At 40.7% G+C, this 25415-nt stretch overlaps 1 protein-coding gene across 1 annotated transcript in view; it reads left to right on the plus strand.

Annotated features, from left to right (window-relative positions):
• The first annotated feature begins 1868 nt into the window (after positions 1-1868).
• The window catches only part of LOC126199054 (DNA-directed RNA polymerase III subunit RPC7-like), a 46265-nt gene continuing 22718 nt past the window's right edge, over positions 1869-25415 (plus strand). Inside the window, exons 1-3 of the mRNA XM_049935764.1 lie at positions 1869-1943; positions 2060-2286; positions 20208-20498. Of these exons, the coding sequence (XP_049791721.1) occupies positions 2144-2286; positions 20208-20498 (434 nt within the window). The 5' untranslated portion in view covers positions 1869-1943; positions 2060-2143. The remainder of the gene's footprint in view (positions 1944-2059; positions 2287-20207; positions 20499-25415) is intronic.

Genomic DNA, 25415 nt, shown 5'->3' on the forward strand with positions numbered 1-25415 from the left:
CGTCATTCTTTGGTACCAACCATCCAGGAGCCCATCTATGCCCTGGAATGGTCCAGTCGTTCAGTGGTGTTTGTCTGGACCCAAGGTCATGTCGGAATCGCAGACAACAAACTTGCTGACAGGTTGGCCTAACAGGCTACACAGAAACCGCTTATGGAGATTGGCTTCTCTGAAACTGACCTGCATTCAGTATTACACCGTGAGATTTTGCAGCTTTGGGAGACGAAATGGCATAACCTCAGCATGCACGACAAACTGCATGTGATTAAGGAGACTATGAATGTGTGGCAGTCCTCTAAGCGGGCGTCTCGCAGGGACTCTGTGGTTCTCTACCGGCTCCGCATTGGTCACGCTTGGGTGACACATGGCTACCTCGTGCGCCGCGATGACCCACCTGTGTGGCGCCCAGCTGAAAATGGTCCATATCTTGGTGTGCTGTCCATCTGTGGCTGCCCTTTGACGGACTCTTCAGTTACCAGACTTGTGGCCATTAGTTTTAGCTGACAACACCTCATCAGCTAATTTATGTTTTATATGTGACGGTGGTTTTTATCATTCTATATAAGTTTTAGCACATGTTCTTTGTCTCTTTGTGTTCTGCACTCTAATGCTTTTAGGGTGGATGTTTTAATGTGTCGCAGAGTGGCTGGGTTTTCCTTTTTATTCTCATGGTCAGCCAGCCACGGTCATTTGCTCTCTTGTTTTTACCCCTTCTCCCTTTTTTTCTTACTTCTGTCATTTTCTTTTCATGTTTTGTCCAAAGTAGTGTTGGTTGTCCTTCTGTCATTCTTCTGGTTCTTCCTTTCGCCTGTTATTGTGCTGTACATCTCCTTTCTTTTCTTCTTTCCCTTGTGTAATTATTTTACTGGGAACAAGGGACTGATAACCTCGCAGTTTGGTCCTGCCCCCCCCCCCCACTTCCCCCGACTCCCCTCCCCCCTTTTTAAACCAACCAACCATCCAAACTGTTCAGGTTTTGGTCACCTCACTGTTCAGGCAAAAATGGGTTTTTGTGAAAATATTGATGTTTTGAAATTCTGTGTGGAAGTTTAGCTTACTTAGCTTTGCGGAATAGACTAAAATGAGATTTGTTTGAGTGGATTGTCTACTGCATTTCATGATGAAACATTTGTTGCTGTATGTGGAAAAATATGTAAAAGCACTTACAGGTTTCTTAAAGTATCTGAAGAATTTGGAGGTAGTGAATATATTTAGAAACTCTGACCATTGACACTGGAAAGTGTGATAAAGAAATAAAAAGATGACTCATCCTTGGCCGAGCCACATTAGCTAAACTCATGAAGATCTGACAGAACTAAATAATATCCAAAACAACAAAGATGCACCTGGCAGAATCATTTGTGTTCTCTGTGTTCTTGTATGGGTATGAAACCTGGACCGTGAAAACTAGTGACAACAGCTGAATTGATGCCTTTGTAATGTGGTGTTGGCTGAAGATGTTACATGTATCTGAACAGAGAAAAGAACAAATTCTTCCATTATAGAACAACTTATCACCACAAGAAGTTTATCTTTCCATGTTGGTCAAAGAAACCCCCAGCACATATATTAAGAAGGGCTGAAGACTAGTGTGGATGGGTGTGGGTAGTCTAAGATCCAATTACTTAAGAAATAAATGAAGAAGTGGGGTCACAACTTTCAACAGCGAGTAAACCGACTGCTGATGATACTGTAGAAAGTAACACATGGAAATCAGTTGTTACTAATATGATTCTTAAATCAGGATTTGTAGTCTTTCTTATTAATATGAGTTCAGTATGAAATATTGGTATTGTATTACTGTTCTAAATTTGAAAAATTAATAGCACATTCTGAGCAGATGTATTAGTGTAAAAAAATTTTTACAGGAGGAGCTGAAAGCTGGGGAAGAAGTAGCTACGTGCCCAAGTTGTTCACTCATTGTGAAAGTGATATATGATCCAGTAAGTGTGTTTCAAATGCTTCTGGTAGTGGAGACAGACTGTTCTTAATTTTGAAATTAATTGTATGGTTTTTTTCTGAATTACATGACATGACCATAAGGTTTCTTTAAACATAGGAAAATTTCCAAGACGAAGAAGAAGAAGAAAGAGAGACTGAAAGAAAGCCTGTTCCTAAGTTTGTGAACTAAAACTAGAAGATAATGGTTGGACGAGGAAGGGGCCGTGGTTCCCAGCTGACGGGAGTAGAGCAGTTGGGTTTTGGCGTTGGAGAGTCAATGCCAACTCCTGTGCTGCAGCCACCACCTCTGTACCCACCACTGGAGAATAGACCTGTGCCCCTCAGGTAAGGACTTATCTAGCTGGGAATTACTCGAAGTAGCAAAGGAATGCGTTTGTGCCACTCCAAAAAGTGCAGTGCAAGTCTTTTTAAAACTGGGAGTACATATACTTATGTTCACCATCCAACAGGCACTTTTCAGATCATTTTCAAACATGTATGGTGCAGTGACCTCTACACGAGATAGAACTTGAAAAATAGATTCTTCGATGTCTCGCAACGGTGCCGGCAGTTGCCTCTGACCCGAGCTGTTTGCCCGAGCCCAAGCGTGTTCTCATTGTCCCTGTGCCTCAAGATTTCTCGCCCTCGGCAGCTCGTCTGTTGCTTATACTTCAGATTACTGCTTGTGGCCCAATTTCGAATTTTTACTCTTCGGACTGAGCATATTCAGGTTGATGGAGTGTTTGTACTCAGACTTTCCTCTCACCGACCACACTCCCAATGTATGGAAACTTTGTTTTAGTGGTTTAGAAAGTCTGTTGCAGTTTCCTACCATCATCCTGGATTAGATACATGAGTGTACTGACTGATCTGTGACATCTTTGTGATTGGCTGTTATTAAATTGAAAGCTGTTGTCACTAAATTGATTTAATGAAAGGCATAAGAATGGTTTTTCAGTTTATTTGAAAGTGACTTCATGTAAATTTTATTCTGACCTTTCTGTTGGCTACTGAGTTGAAATGCAGTACTTTATCAGGATTTAAATTTGGTTATTATAACTGTCCTGTGTATGTACTTACGAGTCAGAGTCGGACACAAACTGTGCAGATCGTTGCTGTGAATCGTGCAGCTACAGGAAGCAATATTATAAGTAAGTCGATGACTCAGAATTTAGTTGGAAGTGAAAGTTAAGATTGCAAGTAATGTGAGCTCAAATTAGTACCTATGAACGAAGCCAAAAATCATCTAAAGACAACATACACCGTCAATATTTCCAACTCGATGTACAGATACAGAAAGTGAGATAACTGCCATATTTAAGGACTGGTGTACAGAGGCCTCAATAGCAAGATGATAACTGCTGATCCAGCCATCAAGAGGAGTATTTATTGCTTCGAATGGTGTTACTGCATTCCCCTGATGTCATGACTACTGAAATTGGAACTACTATTGCTGCCACACACTACTCAATTTTCTTGTTACTGGAGTGGTGAGATATTAGATCCTTCATCTCCTTTAACCAGGCTGTAGAGACCAGTTCTCCTTATGGTGCTGTGTCTTTGACAGCTGCAGACAGTGCTGCAGTCACTGGGGGCCTCCAAAATCTATTGCCTGCGGCGGTCTCTTTATGGCATGGACTGAGGTCAGATTTGTGGGTGAAAATGAGGGCACAATAAGTGTGGCGTCTGGAAGTCAGTTAGGAGAGGTGACGATACTCACTGGGGGTGACTGGAAGGCACAGCTGACAGTGTTGGTCTTTTGAGATGGCTAGTTGGTTTTCGGTGAGATCGTTTCAGGGACAGAGCTGATTTTGACATCGTGTGGAGTGCTCTCGTCTGGCCACTATTTTGAACTGTTAATGCCTCCCCTACAACTTCAGTAACTGGCACGAAAATAGGGCTTCAAGGTCATCTCGTCATCTTACAGCATTGCCAGTTTTTTAGTGATAATTTCAAACGTTTGTAAAAATTTAAAAATATTTGGCAACTCATATTTTTAGTCTAGAATATGATGGAGTACTTTCCAAAAGAAAATTCTCACTAGCTGCTAGGAAAAAATGAAAACTAACCTTACAAGAAATTTTGGAGGAAAATAATTTTTTACTTCAACCTGCGGCAGTAACAGAATCACTAATGTAATTGGACTGAAAAATATATATGAACATCCTCAAAGTTTACAGATGCATATGCTGAATCTTTTATTTCAGAAATGTAAAAGTATTCTGAGATAAAAAATAATATTATAAGAGGTGTGAAACTGTGCCGACTGCATAGAAAAAAATGTAGTCGCTAATGAATTTTCGTTCTGTAGGGCTGCAAAGAAACTTCCCACAAGAAAGTTGTTAAGAATTATTTTTGGTAACATTTCAGACATCATTATTGTATCGTGTCACGTACAAAGGGAAATTACTTCTGTGATAATCTGTGTGCAGCAGCGCACATGTCGTTGTAGGCCATCGCCAAGAGTTTTGTTCGGAAAGCTCATTGCATCCGTGACTCAAAATGCCAATATACGCCATGCAAAAGTAATTGTTATTTTGAAGCCAATATTTTCACTGAACTTAAGCAAAATATTTTTTTGAAAGGTTTTGTGAAATCCAAGTTTTATCTAAATTGCTGTAAGCCTATTGTACTCGGCATGCAATACGTGCTTGGTACACAGAAACCTCTTTCTTACTACTGTAATATTCTCTGTCTTGTGTTACAAATTTCGTCCATCATTACAGTTTCTGAATTAAAAACCAAGTGAGCAGAGAAGACAGTGCATTGAAGTGACTGGCCAGAATAATAAATGTATTTCTCTAGCCATTGGATACTGTCCTCTGTCATATGAAAGTAATACAATTCTATGTTCTAGCTTTTTTGTAAAAGTTGTCAAATATCATAGATTTCTGTGCTCTTCTCGGAGAATCAGAATAGGTGCTGGGACTGTTCTAATGTTAGTGCACTGTTTATATATACCGTTGATACAGAAGCATTACCCTTACTATGAAACAGCTAGTAAATCATTCTATGAAAAAAAGGAGTTAAATTTCGAATGTACAAGTAAACCGAATGCAGTAAGATTATATCCAAATGTAAAGACATTTGATTCAGGTTTTTGTTAATTAATGCAGACGTCTACTGTACGGGAAAAACATTCGCAGTATGTCTTCTATAACTGGGATGAATAGACAAACATTTAAATCAAGTCAGCTTTTTACATAGACAGCACTTACCTAAACTGAAGGATCTTCTGGCTCAGTGTCTTCAGATTCACTTTCGTTTGTTTCAGCCAGGTGTATCATCACAGATTCCACTATGGTGCCTCTTAAACCCTGCAGTGCTTCTGCTTGTTTTACACACCTCTCCCAGTCCTGCTGAGTAACATTGTCAAGAGCTTCGTGTCTTAGCTTCTCGACATCATCAAGTTTTAAAGTAGTATTTCTTTTCGCTACTTCTTGCTTTACTTGGGCCCACACCAATTCAATGTGGGATTACACTGGCAGTGATATGGTGGTAGACTTACCACTTGGTGACCCATTTCATTTGCCACTTGATCTAATTCGTAAGTCTTTTTGGCACCTACGATTTCTTCCTCAGACAGGAGATCAGTCTTCATTTCATTGACTGAAAATGAAACATTCTTTCTCTTTAACCACTCCATAATATCTGCCTTGCGCCAATTTGAACGTGGTAGCTTTTCTATCTGAATGGAGTGGTAACTTGTCTTATCCATCATGGTAATTGACCCTTCTTCCAGCGCAGACAACAGCCGAATAAACCAATTCTAAAAAACTTCTCCATTTCTGAATGGTAATTGGATTGGCAAGAACTTTCACCACAAAAAAAAAAAAAAAAGAGAGTAAGTTTGGCCTCTGGTATGAATCCTGTGGTTAATGAACCAGTGTGGGCGATGATTAATTGGCCACCTCTACCAGTAGGCACTTTCGAACTGCATTTCGTTTGGAGTCGTGCTATATATGCTTATTGGTGTGGTTCTGTGAAACCCAAGTTTCATCCAAATACACTACAGGCCTGGTGCCTTCAGCACGCAAGAAGTGCATTGTATGAAAAAACTTCATTTTTGCTGCTGCAGTGTCTCTGTGTTCCATTAAGAATTTCCACCCCTCATTACACTTCTTGAATCGGAAACCAAGGGAGCAGAGAAGACGAAGAATGGAGGACTCTGAACCTGAGTAATTAATTTTTTCACGGAGGTCAGCCTGTATTTTTTTAGCCATTGGACGTTATCCTTTACATCTACATCCATACTCCGCAAGCCACCTGACGGTGTGTGGCGGAGGGTACCTTGAGTACCTCTATCGGTTCTCCCTTCTATTCCAGTCTCGTATTGTTTGTGGAAAGAAGGATTGTCGGTATGCTTCTGTGTGGGTTCTAATCTCTCTGATTTTATCCTCATGGTCCCTTCGCGAGATATACATAGGAGGGAGCAATATACTGCTTGACCCTTTGGTGAAGGTATGTTCTCGAAACTTCAACAAAAGCCCGTACCGCGCTACTGAGTGTCTCTCCTGCAGAGGCTTCCACTGGAGTTTATCTATCATCTCCGTAACGCTTTCGCGATTTCTAAATGATCCTGTAACGAAGCGCGCTGCTCTCCGTTGGATCTTCTCTACCTCTTCTATCAACCCTATCTGGTACAGATCCCACACTGCTGAGCAGTATTCAAGCAGTGGGCGAACAAGTGTACTGTAACCTACTTCCTTTGTTTTCGGATTGCATTTCCTTAGGATTCTTCCAATGAATCTCAGTCTGGCATCTGCTTTACCAACGATCAACTTTATATGATCATTCCATTTTAAATCACTCCTAATGCGTACTCCCAGATAATTTATGGAATTAACTGCTTCCAGTTGCTGACCCGCTATATTGTAGCTAAATGATAAGGGATCTATCTTTCTATGTATTCGCAGCACATTACACTTGTCTACATTGAGATTCAATTGCCATTCCTTGCACCATGTGTCAATTCGTTGCATATCCTCCTGTCACCTTGTTCATTTGACCTGTAGCTTCTGACCGAATAGTCAGCTTGAGATTTTCAAACAGGATGAAAAGAAGTGGTGGACAGCTGTGTTATGTGGTTCCTTTTGCCGAAAGAACGGAAGTTGGCTAATGTGAACTGTAGTATTCCAACTGTGGTCCTCTGTCGTAATATCCAAGTACAGTTCTACGCGTGAGCTCATTGTTAAAATTGTCAAAGTAGGTTGATTTCTGTTCACATTCGAATCCCTTTCTTGGAGAATCTGAACACTCGTTCATACCTGAAGATTCTGCCAATGACACAGATTTGCTAATATGGCCTACAGTTGACTTGGAGGCACCAAGTGCTTTAGCAGTAAGTTTATGAATTTGCGCAAAATTTAAGTTATTCCTTGCTTCTTCATTGTAAGTTCAGTAAAAAACTTGAGTACATTCGATATGATAATTTTCAATTGTTTATGAATGTCTTTCCACTCTTTCCACACACTGGAGTAGTACTACAAGTAAGTCGTTGCTCCTGCATTGTTGTTCACCACTGAACACACATCAGAGCACCTTTATAAAGACAGTAAGACACTGAGATCAGACGTGAACACTCGATATAGCACCTTAACTCAGCTTTCAGCTGCTCTGACCTACCGCACCACTAACGATACCTACATGGCAACAAAGCTGCAGTGGCCATGATCGTGAGGACTCTACTTTCGTGTCAGCCACTCTAGTGGTGATCACCAGAATGTGCCCTTAAGTACTGCTATCTGTTTGATACCAGACTTAAAGAGACAGAACAGTATTACAGACTCACCTGTAAGGACTAGGCTCTCAGAGCCCGATGCGGGAGATAGAGAAGGGTACAATGCCTGTGTCAGTGTGTCATCTCGACCGGACAGACATCACATATGGGAGCGGGTCAACACACTGCCTCGCTACGTGTCACAGCTCCCTCAGATGTCACCTTGTTCATTTGAACTGTAGCTTCTGACCGAATAGTAAGCTTGAGATTTGCAAACAGGATGAAAAGAAGTGGTGGACAGCTGTGTTATGTGGTTCCTTTTGCCGATAGAATGGAAGTTGGCTAATGTGAACTGTAGTATTCCCACTATGGTCCCCCTCCCCCAAGGGGCTTACAACTCTTTTGTGAGTATGTGCTTGGCTACCTGCACTGTCATCATGGTGGATGACCTGCATATGAAGCAGATGAAGCTTTCTCCCACTGGTGGTCACATGGCTCCAGCAGGTCTTCAGAAGGAAATAACTTGGTCAGCGCATAGAGATATGACCCCAAAATGTTTCCTTCTCTGGCTACGCTGTGGGAGAAATGCCAGGCTAAGCGACAGGCAGAGAAATACTCCCCCAATACCTGCTGTGTACAGGGACAGATGGGAATTCTTTTTTGCTCACAAAGCCTTTATTCTTTGTAGAGAATATAGAGGGTAAGTTTGTGGAAGTTGCAGCCATCTCCAAAATGAATAGCGGGTCAATTTAGATTAAAACAGCATTTCCAGCCCAGTCACAGGCGTTGGTTGCTTGTGTGACAAGCTGGGTAACATTTTCGTGACCACAACTCCCCATTAGTCTAAACATGGTTCAAGGTATCATTTTCCATCATGACCTCGTCTTCAAGTCTGAAAATGAGCTACGCATCAATTTGGAGCAATGGAGTGTACTCTTGTCCGTCGTTTCCATAGGGGGCCAAGGACAATTGGATTGCTACTGGTGCCTTCATTTTGGTTTTTGAGGGTAATTCGTCACCTGAAAAGGTCAAGGTGATTGTATACTGGTGTGAAGTGATATTGTATGTTCTGCTGACCCCCTCCCCCTGCTCACCCTCCGCCATACAGTGCGCAGTGCTTCAAATGTATGAAATTTGGGCATGTGTCTTCGCATTGCGACGCCAGCCCAGTCTGTAGGAGTTGCGGACAACCATTGAACTTGAATGTTCCCTGTGCTCCTCCTCTGTTTGCATAAACTGTGAAGAGCACAATTCTGCCTGCTCACCAGACTGCACCAGCTTTCAGAGAGAAAAAATACAAAATATAAGACTCTGTACAGACTGACATATCAAGAGGCTGAGAACAAATGAATGTCTGCACCCTGCACACATGGCAACATTGTATGCTATAGGCTATGATGATGTCGCCCCCTCTGCTGATGGTACTTTCCTCTATTATGCATCCTTTTGTGAGCCATCATGGCCGCTCGACTATGCCTGCCCTCTGATGGTTGGGGGCTCTCCTCCTGCTGCTTCCCCAACACCTACTTTGGAGGCAATGGTTCTCCATCCACCAGGGACCTCGAGTCCCACCCCATAGCTGGAGATGCATCACCCTCATCTGGCTAGTTGATAGTCATCTGTGACATGTCTGATACAATTATTTGCCTTGTCATCATTGCAGTCCCCCACTCGATGGACTCCTTTTACCTTTTACTGCTGGCCCATCCCTTGTCGGACTACGGCCATTGCCATCGCCATCCGTCGTCATTGTCGGGCTTTGCGATACCTTAAGTGCCACCCGTCCTCAGACAGACTTATTACCTTTTCAATGTCTTTGTGCCAAAGTCCATTACTTAACCAAACAGAGCAAGTGGGTGTTTTCCATCTGAGTTCTTGATATTCATACGACTGCTTCTTTTTTCTCCAAAGGCTTCTTTAATTTTCCTGTAGGCAGTATTTATATTTCCCGTAGTGATATATGGTTTTATATCCTTACATTTGTCCTCTAGCCATTCCTGCTTAGCCATTTTCCACTCCTGTCAACCTTACTTTTTAGATGTATCTAAAAACAAAGATGATGTGACTTACCAAACAAAAGCACTGGCATGTTGATAGACACACAAACAAACACAAACATACACACAAAATTCAAGCTTTTGCAACCGATGGTTGCTTCTTCAGGAAAGAGGGAAGGAGAGAGAAAGACGAAAGGATGTGGGTTTTAAGGGAGAGGGTAAGGAGTCATTCCAATCCCGGGAGCGGAAAGACTTACCTTAAGGGGAAAAAGGACAGGTATACACTAGCGCGCGCGCGCGCACACACACACACACACACACACACACACACACACACACACACACACACACACACACACAGATATATCCATCCGCACAGACACAAGCAGACATTTGTAAAGGCAAAGAGTTTGGGCAGAGATGTCAGTCGAGGCGGAAGTACTTATTTTTGGCGGAAGTACAGAGGCAGAGACGTTGTTGAATGACAGGTGAGGTATGAGTGGCGGCAACTTGAAATTTGCGGAGGTTGAGACCTGGTGGGTAATGAGAAGAGAGGATATACTGAAGGGTAAGTTCCCATCTCCGGAGTTCTGACAGGTTGGTGTTAGTGGGAAGTATCCAGATAACCCGGATGGTGTAACACTGTGCCAAGATGTGCTGGCCGTGCACCAAGGCATGTTTAACCACAGGGTGATCCTCATTACCAACAAACGCTGTCTGCCTGTGTCCATTCATGCGAATTCGTACTCCCATTTGCCTGCTTCATTTTTATATTTTATCTTTTCATCATTTAAATTCCATACCTCCTTTGTTATCCACAGATTTCTAGTAGGCCTTGTTTTTTTACCTCTTTGATTCTTTGCTGCCTTCACTAATTCATCTCTTAAAGCTACCCATTCATCTTCTACTTTATTCCTTTCCCCTGTTCTAGTTAATTGTTGCCAAATGCACCCTCTGAAACTCACAAAACCTCTGGTTTTTTTCAACTTATCTGGATCCCAATGCCTTTATACCTTTTTTTAAATCTAGAGTTCATAACCAATTAATTGTGGTCAGAGTCCACATCTGCCCCTGGAAATGTCTTACTATTTAAGATCTGGTTCCAAAATGTATCTTATCATTATGTAATCAACCTGAAACCTTCTGATGTCTCCAGATCTTGTCCATGCATATAATTTCCTTTCATGATTGTGAAACCATGTGTTAGTGACAATGAAATTATGCTCTATGCAAAGTTCTACCAGGTGGCTTTTTCTTTCATTCATTTCACCCAGTCAATATTCACCTACAGTTTTTCCTTTCCTTCTTTTTCCTACTATCAGATTCCAGTCCCCCATCATAATAAAATTGTTTCCTTTACCAACAGAATAATTTCTCTTATCTCTTCATACGTTTCTTCATTCTCTTCATCATCTGCAGAGCTGGTTGGCATATGAACTTCTAGTACTGCAGTGGGTGTGGGCTTGTGTCTTGGGCTATGATAATGCATTCACTATGCTGTTCGTAGTAGCTTACCCATGCTCCTGTTTTTTATTCATTATTAAACCTACTCCTGCATTACCTCTGTTTGCTTTTGTATTTGTAACCTTGTATTCACCTGACCAGAAGTCTTGTTCCTCCTGCCACCGAACTTAATTCCCACTATATCTAACTTCAACCTATCAATTTTCTCTTTCAAGTTTTCTAACCTACCTGCCCAGTCTAACATTCTGCGTTCGGATACATAGAATGCCAGTTTTGTTTTTCCTGATTATGACATTCTCCTGCATAGTCTCCGCCTAGAGGTCTGAATGGGGGACTATTTTACCTCTGGGATATTTTACCCAAAAGAAAGCCATCATCTAACCATGCAGTAGAGCTGCAAGCCCTCGGGAAAAGTTACAGCTGTAGTTTCCTCTTGCTTGTAGCTGTTCACATTACCATCACAGCAAGGCAGTTTTGTTCGATGTTACTAGGCCAGATCAGCCAGTCATCCAGGCTATAGCCCTTCAACTACTGATAAGGCTGCTGCTCCTCTTCAGGGACCATACATTTGTCTGGGCTCTCAGCAGATACCCCTCCGATGTGATTGCACCTACAGCATGGCTATCTGTAAGACCCCCAATGGCAAAGTCTATGGTTCACAGGGGGTGGGGGTATTTACATTAATTACATACTTAATTAGCTTAAAAGATATTGTTAATTAAAGATTTCACCTGGTCCAACTTTTGGTGCCATTTATAGCCAAATTACTGTAAATTTCTGTGCTCTGTTGATATACTTTTGATTACCTGGTTTTTCTGAATCCAGTTACACTCGTATTGACGGGCAAGGGTCATAAATTAAAAGTCACTAAATTTTCGATAACTAAATTTTGACATACAAGATAGAGCCTGTGGTTACCAATGCAGAATTCTCATTGTGTAGGCATAAATTAGTACTGTATGTCCTGACAGATACTGCTCATGAGAAATAATATATAAACAAAATATGAAAAAATCAGCAGCCAATAAAAAACGAACTTTTTGACTGGAGGGAATTTGTAAACTATTATAAATTAATAAAGTTCAGTAATACCCTGGAGTGAGTCTTCATAAGGCCCAAGCTTGTGACATTTTCAGTTATTTTGTTCATTTTGGTCATAGCCTTTGTCTGGTATAGCTAGTCTGTTGTTCAGCCCAGACTTGGGAACCTTTTGAGTTGCTTCTCTGTTCGTGCAAACTGGGATGACAGAACTTTTTTTATAGTGACGAGCAGTAGACTGTCAAAATACGTGTTGGATCATTCAGACAATGTCACTAACAACAGCTATGACTTCTTTACTTAATTGTGAGTGAAGCAACTATTGGTCCGTACTGCTTGTTCTTTTATTATTCGGTAAAAAAAGAACTATTATGCTCTATATATGTCCATACTACCTTACTTACTTACTTTACTTTACACGTGGCTAAGGCCTTATCGACCATACACCTGCTCTACGAGCCTCTTCCAATTATTTCTATCCAGGGAAATTGTTGTCCAATCGGAGTTGATGCCCATCCTAGCTGCATCTTCCCGGATATTCTCCATCCACCTAATTCGAGGTCTTCCTCTTCTTCTCTTTCCTTCTAATTTCTTAGTGGATGCTATTTTGGGTAGTCTGTTCTCCGGCATCCTTGCTACATGACCAGCCCAGTTCAGTCTTCTTTTCTTTAACATATCCACAATGGTACTATGTTTGTACAGCTCCCGTAGTTCTTCATTTTTCCTTATCCTCCACTCCATGACAGTTTCATCGAAGATTGGTCCAAATATTTTTCTTAGTATTTTTCTTTCAAATATCAACAGTTTTTCTTCATCTTTTTTCCTGAATGTAATAGCTTCACATCCATATAATGCTACTGGTAGAATAGTTGACTGATAAAAACGGATTTTGAATTCAGTACTAAGTGATCTCATCCTTAAAATTTTGATACAGCTGTAAAAAGTTCTATTAGCTGCTGCTAGACGGGCGTCTATTTCTATTTCTGCTCTATTGTCTCTGCTAAAAAGACTCCCTAAGTACTTGAAGTGGTCAACTCCCTTGAAAGTGAGACCATTTACGGTCAGTGGTGTATTCTTTTGGAGTTTTTTACTTATGACTAGATATTCTGTCTTTTCTTCATTCACATGAAGTCCAGCTTTCTCAGCTATTTTGTAATAATTTTGCATCATCCTGATTAATTCAGCTTTTGAAGTGCTTATTAAGGCTACATCATCTGCATAAGTAAGTCTAGTAATGTTCTGTCCCTGCAGTTGGATCCCTTGTGGATTAGTTTTGGTGAATTCTCTATCAATCTTCTCTAAGATAATATTAAATAGAATAGGTGAGATGGCATCCCCTTGTCTCAGTCCAGTGTACACCTTAAAATTTTCAGTCTCTCCTGCAGGTGTCTTAACTTTGCATATGGTTTCTTCCAAACACATTTTAACTAATTTGATTAATTTTAATGGTATTTCAAATTCTTTCATGGTGTTTAAGATTGTCTGTCGGTGTATGCTATCATAGGCCTTCTTGAAGTCTATAAATAGAATATGGATATCTACATTAAATTCCCATGCCTTCTCATTTATTTGTCTCAATGTGAATAAGTGATCCAAAGTGGATCTGTTAGTGCGGAAACCACATTGGTAGTCCCCAATCAGTTCTTCGGTTATGGGAATCAGTCTGTGTAGTATACACATCGACAAAATTTTATACGTGACATCGAGTAGGGCAATTCCTCTGTAGTTATCACAGACAAGGGGATCATTCTTCTTAAAGATGGGGCATATAATTGCAGTTTTCCAATCGGCCGGTATGTTTTCTGTCTCCCAAATTGTTTCAATTAAGGAATGTAGTTCTATTTCCAATTGTGGTCCTCCATTTTTTAAAAGCTCAGCATATACCTGGTCTTCCCCACAGGCCTTGTTGTTCTTTAATTTCTTTATTGTTTGTCTTATTTCATTTACTGATGGTGTGGTGACTTGTATATCAACTGTATCTGGTTCTTCAAATGTAAAGTAATATTGTGGATCATTGCAGTTGAGCAGCTGTGTAAAGTATGTCTTCCATGTTTCTTGAATGTCATTCTTGTTTGTAAGTATTTTCCCATTATGGTCCTTTATAAACTGTTCCCTTTTAGTGAATTTTCCCAAGGACTTTTTTATATTCTGGTACATCTGCCTTGCTCTGTGATGCTTGAAATCATCCTCCGCTTCTCTTACCATGTTGTTGTAGTGTTTTCTCTTCTCTTGTCTTAGAGTTCGTTGTGTTTCCTTGCGGATTTTATAGTATCTCTCCTTTAGTGTAATATTGTCCATGTCTTGTAACCATGCCTTCCTCGCATTTTGCCTCTCCAGTACTCTTTCTTGGCACTTTATATTAAACCAGATTTTGTTAGTTCGTTTTCTTTTACCTATAGTTTTGGAAGCTACATCTTGAATACTGTTTCTGAGGTGTCTCCATCTACTTTCCACGTCTTGCTGGTCACTATGTGTCAGTCTAGATTCCGATAGGTTAATTTCCATTTCTTTCCTAAAGTTTTCTTTTATTTTTTCTTCTGCCAGATTTTCTACATCGTACCTTTTAATTTCAACCCTATTTGTACTTTGTTTCTTTTTTAGCTTTATTTTCATTTGGGCTATGATTAACATATGATCTGTCTCACAATCTGCTCCCCTAAAAGTTCTAACGTCTTTAATACTGTTTTGAAATCGTCTTTGGATGGCGACATGGTCAATCTGGTTCACTACTTTTCCATCTGGTGATATCCATGACCCTAAATGAATGCGTTTGTGTTGGAATTTTGTGCTGCTTAATGTGAGACCATTTGCCATTGCAAAGTTTATGAGTCGCACACCATTCTCTGAACTTTCATCATGTAAGCTGTAATTCCCAATGGTTGGTTTGTAGATTTCTTCTTTTCCTACTTTGGCATTAAAGTCTCCTAACACTATTGTTACGTTATGTCTACTTATTGAATTATGTGTCTGTTCCAGTTGACTATAAAATTCTTCTTTCACGTCATCTTCCTTATCTTCTGTGGGTGCATGAACATTTATAAATGTAATATCAAACCACTGAGCCTGGATTGTAATGTGTGATATTCGGTTATTAATTGATTTGAATTCCTTTATTGTGTCAATTGCTGTTTTATGAATGTAAAAGCCCGTTCCAAATTCATGGCGCTGACCACAGTCTCCATACATTATTGTCCCGTCTCCTATTTTCATTGATCCCGTTCCCTGCCATCTTATTTCTTGGAGCGCTACCAGTTGTACCTTGTATTTTCCTAGTTCGTTTATTAGTATTTGTGCGCTTCCTGGGCGGTATAGACTTCTGACATTCCACGAACCAAAAGAGAAATCCTTGTAACTTTGCCAATTTCTGTCCCAGTAAATTCTGTCCTGTTTCCGAGGCATACCTTGAGTGTCCTGACCGGCCATTGTTTTACGTGAGTGGGTTGGTAGCCCTCTGCACAATCCCCAACCTGGAGGACCAGGAGTCTTGATTTTGGGGTACTCTACCCCTAGGGATTTGCCTTCACCATGGCTTAACGAGTCTTCCGTACCCGTGCTAGTTTTGGTCCACCCCGGGTATTTTATTTCCCCGGTACCCCCCATATCTGGAGAGCATTCCCCAATCCGCCACCCGGGGAGGCGCCCGATGGGGGACCAGCAACCCCACACGGGGTCCATACTACCTACCTGTGTGTAAACATTAGAGACAGTAAGAGGCCTGGTCACTACCTTTCTGATCTTAAAGACCTGATTAATCATTGGTGGACTACCAATTTTGAACGTTAAAAGGAACCTTCTGGCTATTCATTTTAAGGATAAGTCCAACTTCAGCACTTTCAGGCGGTGATCCAGCAAAACTGTGCAGCTACCAAGGCTTGTTTGATAATAAATAGACCTAGTTTGTCGACAGTCGGTGCAGCATCTACCCACCTTCAAGCTATCTTGCTTGACCAGACATAATCAGCAGAAATGAGACTGAGAGAATGAGGCCACTCGTGGAAGTGTTTTAAACATGACTATTTGTAATTGATATCAATGTTCTTACACACTCAGTTCCACCTTGTGGTAAGGTCCATTCTTTTTAGATGACTTGGTCGTATTCAGGTCATCCTCCCAGTGATTGCTAGTCAGTTGTGACTGACAGTAAAGATGAATGGAGTGGAGAGATTTTATGGGTTTTAAATTTTCATCTGAAAAATGAGATTAGGCTAATTTGAATGAGTAACATATATTTTTTATTACAGCTGGTTTTGGCCACTAGAACACTATTCTGTGTAAAGTAACAATGTTTTGTGAGCACTGATATGTTATCAGTAAGACTCTTGGCTTAAATAATTCTTGAATGCTTGAGAAAAAGAAGTGACACAGAGTATACTTTATGGAACTGGCTGGAGCTGTAAATTTTTCTAGAGTTTAATGTTCACATAAAATACTGGAGAAAACAATTTTTTTAAATAATAATTGTACTATTCACCTTTTTAATATGCCCATACTAGCAAATGAAATGTTTCAAACTATCAACTTACTTGGTTGTCGCACCTGTAGGGTGTTTGTGTCACTATGTGGCTTATGGCTCAGCTATCGCTTGGAGCTTAATATTGCAAATACTGTTCACTGTGAGGGAATTAGGCATGTTCTTCTGTCTACATATTCCTAGTCTTTGTGTTTAAGTTGAAGGCCTGTCGCGTACCTGGCAGCAGCTCCTTATGTTGTGTTATGCATACAGCTTACATTCGACACGACAGTCAGTGCCGTTGTTTACAGTCAATTGGTCAGCATTGGAAGGAGTATTTGTGAACTACCGTATTCACTCGAGTCTAAGCCGCACCTGAAAAATGAGATTCAAAATCAAGGGGAAAAAAAATTTCCCAAATCTAAGCCGCACCTGAAATTTGAGACTCGAAATTCAAGGGGAGAGAAAAGTTTTAGGCCGCATCTCCAAATCGAAACAAAGTTGGTCCACTGTAATATGAGACAATTTAGGTCGAGTGAATCACGATACAGCTACAGTAGTTTGGTTCGAGTCGTAAGCTTAGCAGTTAAGCTTTACCAGGTAGCCATTGCTATGTGTCAGGCGCTCCGTCCCAGGCGCTCCGTCCGTATTTATATGGGTACCCTTCCTTTTTCACGTGCTTCTTCTGTTTTGAATTGATTGCTTATTTTTCTTTGATCTGATAAGCGCAGTTTTCTTTGTTATAGGTGTTTACGTCACTCTACGCTGAATATGCATTACGGTACTGTGTCATGCTTTGTTTGTCGTACTCTGATACTGCGTGTTTACGGCCTGTCGCCGATCGCGGCATGGCTTGCTTTGTGCGTGCTACCGCCGCTTACAATTAAAAAGAGAGAGAGAGAGAGAGAGAGAGAGAGAGAGAGAGAGAGAGAGGAATCGTCTCATTAGTGAAACAATGGCAAGAGACTGCTACTTGTTGTTACTTACACTGCTGCTTTCTTTGATAATTATCAACAAGAACCAAAGAATAGACTGCGTCTGATATAAGATGTTCTGAACGAGATTTTAGCGAAAATTTTTCTCCGTTTGTAAATCTTTGCAGGCGCCTCTTTAGTACATTACATTCTGCACAGAAATTAGTCATCTTAGATTTAAAAATCTAGTCAATTGCCTCGCTTCATTTCTGACTGTATCACTGTTTAGCATAAGAATAATACGAATATAAACATGACATGATATGTATATTCTTCCGCGTTTGCTGTTGTCTCACTCTAGTTTTGTGGTTTATTACGCAGACAGGATTTAAATGAGATAGCAGCAAACACGAAACAGTACATGGCAAAATGTTTATGTTCGTATTATTCTTATGGTGACGAGAATACTGCATGTGATTCACAATTTATAAAAGTTCCTATTAGCAACCATCTCTTCTCACAGATAGGAAAAAATTCAGAACGTAGAGTTGGCCACATTGACAAACATCCTAAACATTCTTGCCAGTCGGGTTTTCGTAGTACATTGAAATGCTGCTACATTCGAAGATGAACAATATGGAATTTGTATTTACTTTGTTGGATAATGTATGAAAATGCAGTGGTCGAAACTCGGCGCGGAGAAAAAAAGCTTGTCTTCCACCTTTTTTTAAAAAAATTTATTTACTGACGCAGAGGTTTTGGCGCCAGTATTTATCTTTGTGCCTACAAAGCATGCCTGTGTAGCGCTACATATATTCGGCGGCAGAACTAAGTTGTGGCGGCACCCACCGACATTTTTAAGAACTTCCGCTTGCTTTGCACTCGATTCTAAGCCGCAGGCGGTTTTTTGGATTACAAAAACCGGAAAAAAAGTGCGGCTTAGATTCGAGTAAATACGGTAACCATTTGAGACCTAATGGCCCTTGAGCCAGACCATGTTTCTAACTTCAGATGGAAGACAAAATTGTGGTTGACAAGGCCAAGAACTATTTCTTCAGGGTACACTGGGTCGTGTTTCAAAGCCAGTGTGTTACAAAATTGTATGGTATGACTGCAACTATGTTGTTATTTATACTGATGTTCAAGGAACGGCACTCTGTTGGGTGCTTAGTGTTATTTCCTGAAGATAACACAAGGATCTGGTGTGCAAAATACTATGCCATGATGTGTAATGCCACATTGCTACTGAGGTACGGGATGGTCTGTCATTTGGCACTAGAAGAGATATGTGCAAGTGCAGAGAGAGCCTAGTTGTGACATTTAAAGTTTGGACACCTTAAGAGGTTGTTAAATCATAAGATGTAGATTTTTATGAGCAAGAAGGAAATTTATTCATTATAAAGAGTACTGTTAGGTGTGTGCAGGCCAGTGTCCTGGCAGGACAGAGGGAGCATGTCACAAAAACTGAAGTCTGTGATGGAATTAGGAATGAAACGCCTCGTAAGCAGGTAGTAACCGATGCCATTGAGAGCTTGTATCTCAGAGACAACACTTTCACGGCGGCCAACAGTGAACATGATTTGTCTCCTGCAATCCTATTGGCTACACACTATGGGTACCCAGAGGGCAGATTGTAAGCAGTTCGCATTTTGTGGGAACACACGCCCCCTGCCAAAGCGGCTAGCTTACTTGCCACATAGGCCACAACGAATTATACTCAAACAGTACGGGAAAACATGTTAATGTATAAATTGAGATAATTATTACAGTAGTTGGTCAATCTGTATAGGCTTCAGGCACAATAAGCTGCAGTTGGGGAAGCCAGTGGTATGGCTCTGGAGGTCTTCTGGCAACAGGGGCATGTTAACTGGCTTCTGATTAAATCATACTGTGATGAATGGCTTCTTCCTTCAATGAGAGGATTTACCAGTGTGTGATCACACATTATTTTAGCTGCTGTATTATAATTTCCTTGTATTTTAACAAAGAATTTTGTAACATGTCCTTTGAGAGAATTTTACAGTTTTACATACAGTATCCTTCTGTGTGGATGTGTGAATGGGAATGTAGTATGTATCAGATTTTAGTTAAGAATTTTAGCTCATAAATTGCAAGCATAATTTTTAACCATATTTCTGTCAAGTTATTTTAGTAATGGCCTTGGTCTTCCGTAGTGCAATAGAAAGTGGATCAAACACTTGAACTGTAATATGATACAGAATAAACTGCTACTCACCACATAGTTGAGCTGCAGGCAGGCACACTGAAAGCAGACTGTGTAGAAAAATTCACATTCTTTCATGCACAATTTGCAAGCACATGGCCTCTGTCATCTTTTTGTTTGTGGTGTTTTTTTTTTTTTCTTATATCTGGAGGTGGATTCTTGTTCGCCAACTTATAACATCTAACAGTCTTCTTTCAGTATGACTGTCTCCTGGTAAATACCTCTTCTTTTCATATTGTTATTATTTAGTGATGGATTTTTTATTGTTTGAAGCAACTGAACTGTAATTTATTTACTTTCAATTTTTCAGTAGGAGCATATAGCTTAGTTTTTCAGTGAGAACCTCAGCATTCTTTTGTAGTTTAACTGCTGCATCAGTGCCAGTGCTAACATATACACATATTGACAGATTTTTCTGGCATATAATACAATTTTGTTAAATGAGACAATTTTTTGTCAGATGCACTCCAGAAGATGAGTACTGTGTGGAATTGCGGAGAGATTTCATCGAATGCTTGCACGACTCTCCTGCATACCTTGTGGCACAGACAGTTCGCTCTGACATCGAGCGCTACTCGGATCGTTACCAAGCGGCTGTGTCAAGCAAGTCGAAGCAGCAGCCACTTACTTTTCCCACTTCTCACCTTCCCTTGGAACTGAGGCCTGTCGTAAAAGACAAAGCAAAACGAGAAAAGGCGAAGAAATCAAACGCTACTTCAGCAGCGTCAAAGGCTGTCGACATAACTACCAGGTAAGTTATTCGATTTATTATAAAGAATGACTGTCACTTGCTAATCTGACACACAGTCTCTTTTTCCCCCTCTCTCAAAGAGTCTGATGTTTCTATTTGACACAAGTGGGAGGGAGATATTAGTGAGTATTATTAAGATTTGGTATCTCAGTACTTCTTATTAAGATTAACCCACTTCTCCCTGAATTAATTTTCACTTCTGAATTTTATAAATCAGACATTTAGTTGTTCATTGTAATTAATGAAACTACTACAAGAAGCTAAACAAAAAAGTAATTAATAATTTAAGCAAAAGAGAGTGTAACATATGTCATGCTAGGTAGATCATACATGTTAAGTGAAATAGACGACAGTAAATAAAATAAAGCAGTGTCTGTCATTTACATTATATGAAGGCAACAGCATTCATTTTCTGTGGTATGGTGCAACACACACTATGCACAAACCATCATCACATTTGCAGCTCATTGTTCTTGGAGTTCCTTTGTAGTTTTCTGTAGTGCAGTGTTGTCCTTTTTTTTCTGTGGCATCATATCTACCAAATGACCTCTTTAATTATTTCTGATGTCAAACAGCACTCTGCCTTGATATGGGTTACCTGCAGGGTGATCAGGGCCTGTAGGGATTGCTGCATTGGAAGTCAGGTAACATTTCACATTATAACACTGAAATTACAGTTGTGGCATATTCATAGCTGCCTTTTTGTAGAGAAGCCACACATTATGTACAGACGTATCCAGTAGCCACATAAAAATTGGCTACCACTATTTCTTTCCTCTGATGCTCACTCTATATAATGCTATATTTTTGTGCATTTGGTCAGTTCTCCCCATATTTTTGTTGTATTCTCCAATAACATATGCTTGGAGTACAATTACTTTTTTCTTCTCTTGTCTGGAATATCAGCTCAGAGCTCACTGGATTGATCGCATAGCTAGTTGAAACGATTGTTACAGCAGAAATATCTAGCCATCTGGTAATCATCATTCCACTTTCCGTGCAGCTCTTGTAATCATAATCTCATGTCTTATTCCTTTTGGACATTGTCTTAGAGGGTATAAGTTGACATTCTTTAGGCAGAAAATTCTAATAGTGCCAGTTGCACCATAATCTCGTTGTTTTAGGTGAACCAACAATGTTGGCTATGTAAACAGATTGTCAAAAAAAAAAACCTGTAGGGCAGATTTTTTACTTTTATCAGCATGTAAATCAATCATTTGAACCAGAGGTACAACACATTTTCCAAATGCCTTCTCAGACATTTCGTTCCATTGTGGATCAGTTCATTGGTGTATTTAAAAATCCGATAGATAACCTATGTTTGTGTTTAGGCACTGTGCTTTGTACCCAAATCTAATGGGTTTACCTTTGAGAAATTGTGAGACCTGAGTTTCTCCTGGTGTATACAACTTTCAAATAACTTCTGGGAATTTCTGTGTCACCTGGCTGAATTCCTGGAACTTTGAGAAATTGTTTGCATCCATACCTGCCAAAATACTGTATCATGCTCTCATTGTAATACAAATCTTGCTCAGGCTGTAACTTTTCTTAACATATCTGTTAATGGACAAAGTTTTCACATTTTATTATTTGCATTAATTTTTGTGTTAGGACATGAGTGAATGAATCTCATCATTGTTTCAAATCTGTCTCTTCTCATCATCTTGTGCACCATTTCATTTCTCATGACCAACCCTGAATCCCAGTAACATCTCCTGCTACGTAGATGGCTATAGCCCAAGAGAATTAGAATTCCTAGAAAACATTTTATCTCCTATTGTGTTATTTTGGTAACAGGGCAGCTCTTGAACAAAGCGTATTTTGTAGATTCGGTACTGAGAAATTTAATTATTTCATCGTTCCAAAACAGTTCCAAGCAAAGCACTGGAGACAAGCTTCTGTATTTACTGTGATCATTATTAGGAAATAAAGCGTTATCACTTTGCAGATCCTCCAATCTCTTATTAAGTTTTTGAGACCTGTAGCTTTTCTATTTCATCTGAAATGACATTTTGTGGTTTATCATCATGAGAGCAGTCAGTCTCAGGTTCACCACCTAGAGCAATCTGTCTCAGGTTCATCACCTAACCTGTTTTTGTAGGTCGGTACCACTTCTGGACCAGCATGAAGTTGCCTTGGTCCAAGATTTTCTATTTTTTCATCCCCGTCTTCTTCACCAGAATATTCATCTGATTCTACATTAGCTTCATATATCCATTGCATCTTCCTCCTCCTCAAGAATAGCATTTTATGCACAGACAGGCTTCTGAGAAAGAGTGAAACGTTGTATTGACTGTTCTGCCTAGAGAAACATATGTGCAACACACAAAAACTGGATTTGGAACCATAATAATTAATTGCATTTTGTGGCTAACCTTAATACAAATTTCAACACCTTTAACATTATAATTAAGCAAAGATTTTAAAAATTGTGTGGTATATTGCTTCAGAAAATAGTACAACAATACGCATCTCAAATGCATGCATTGTTGCCAAAAAGAGAAAACAGCGGTAGAATGTTAGGTGACATATGCAAACGTAGTTTTCATGCAGCATTCTTGTATAAGACATTCTTAATAGTCTTGCCGTCTCAAATCAGAATAAAAAGGCATACTTTCAACGACAATCATAATCTTCATAAGGATGTCTAAGGAGGTTATAAGCAAAAATTCAGTTGCTTATAACAATTTGACACTGCTTAAAAATCAGTTCCATGCTGAAAAGATATAGAGCTGTCATTAACCCAAAGATCGATCCGAACACCACAGTACTCTGCTAGACACGATCCTGTCAGAGGTTACATTCCTCTGACCTACACAGCCTGTTATAGTGGGACTTATTGTTTAACCTAGACTCTGAACCATAGTGCATCTCACCATTTTTCATATAGGCAGGAGTTGCTAGAGGTGAAAGTAGTGATAAGTGACACACAAATATTCCAGGACTGACTGGCTATCCTTCCCGAAACCTTTGTATCCATAGTCTGCCAGTTCACCAGTGAGCCAACGACCCACTGTGGATGATATTGGGGTGAACATTATTGTGTGGAAAGTGTCAGTTTAACATTTGTGATACTCTCTCGGCCAGGTTACTTTTTATTATGAATCTAACAAAGTAGTGAAACCTCGAACCAGCCACACTTCTCCAACCTGTGACCCTCACCGGACCTTACCTTTAGGGCAGTTATCAGTATGCTGTGCTCCAGCATGTGAATTCTGCCATGGTAGAAGTGAACTATATTTCAGAAGCTCAGTGTCCTCAAAATAAGGATGCACATTTGAAATTAGATAAAACAAGATCAAAGCTGGTGCTCCAATGTGTGTGTGCTGCTGCTCGAGATAAAAAGGCCACACAAGAAACCTCACACACGTAAGTTCCTGTTTTATAAATGCCACTACATATCTCTCTGCACATAGTTCTGTGTTTGGATTGAACATATTAAATTAATAGAAGTGGATGATATCAAGTTCATTGTATATGGTACATATTCTCTGTGCGCCAGTGTTTGGATGTCTGCATTCATTTTTCAAATAACAGCCTGAAGATGACATTAATGAAATGTTTAAACTAGTTGCTTAAATAATAAAATTTTAAGGAATAATTACCACTGCTGGTATCTTTTTTCTGTGAATTGTTGATCAGGCACAGTTCTGCATCTACATCTGTATTCCGAATCCACAAAAACAGCTAATTATGTTAGGGAGTGCTTTTAAAACATTTTGCCACATGGGACTTCTCCCACCTCACCAGGATAGTTAGGACACCTGCAAATACATAGTTTGGTATTCCCCAAGACAGTAAATCCCACAGACTGTGAATAGCAATCAAAGGATCATCAGCAACAACGGTATCACAACACGTAGGTAATTAACAGCTTGCCAGTTTACCACACTCACGTACCTTCACACCTGGGATAAACGCATCACACATGCCATAAGCTCCCCCCAGGGGGTCCACAACTCTTTTGTGGACACGTGCGTAGCGAGCACGGGACCCCGAGCTAATGTGGCCCTCCTTCCTTTCCGGGCTGCATACCTTCCCTTTCCGCATCCTTCCCCATCCCCCATCTTCGCCCCCCCCCCCCCTCACCTCTGGCTCTTTCCTTCCTTTTCTCCCCCTCGGGGGAATGGTTTGTGCCTACGTCCGGAGACGGAAGCTTGTAAATGTACCACATTCTTCGCCTTCCTTACTTGTAAGTCTTCATCCTTCCTTTGTCCTTCTCTTTTCCTTACCTCTTCTCTCTACCTTTTTCTCCGCTGCGGCGTTTGAGACCTCTTCTTTCCTTTCCCTTTCTCTTTCTTCCTCCCTGTGCGTGTCTGAAGGCCGACCCACGCACTTCCATGCGTAGCCGGTGACGGGGTAACGCGTAATTCCCCGCCCCGGGTAGACAGGTAGGACACGTACGTACCCCCTGGTAACGGCCAGGCCCAGGGAGGGGTGATTACCCGAGCTGATACCTTCCGAAAGTGCCGATTGGTCCCTCCGTCCGTTTGTCGGGAGGTGTGACCTGAGGTGTGAACAATCACCTAAGGCGGGAGTGCCCTCAGAGAGGGCCCCCACAAGGGAGGAGCGCGCCATCGGAGACGCCGGTAATCATGGGGGATTCTTCCGCAATGGTTTCCTCATCTTCCACTATGTCTGCTCACAAACGTAAGTTCACTGAGTCTCAACCACAGTCAGTTCTTCCATCGTTGCCACAGTTCCTTGTTGTTTCTCGGTCTGACGAAGGTCACGACTTCTCCACAGTCAACCCTTTCATTATTCAGAAAGGTGTCGACGCAATTGCAGGTCCTGTAAAGTCTTGTTCCAGATTACGGAATGGCACCCTGTTGTTAGAAACACACAGTGCCCTCCAGGCACAAAAATTGCTGCGTACCTCACTACTACACACTTTCCCTGTCCGGGTGGAACCGCACC

This window comes from Schistocerca nitens, chromosome 8, assembly GCF_023898315.1.
Source record: "Schistocerca nitens isolate TAMUIC-IGC-003100 chromosome 8, iqSchNite1.1, whole genome shotgun sequence".
Lineage (NCBI taxonomy): Eukaryota > Metazoa > Arthropoda > Insecta > Orthoptera > Acrididae > Schistocerca > Schistocerca nitens.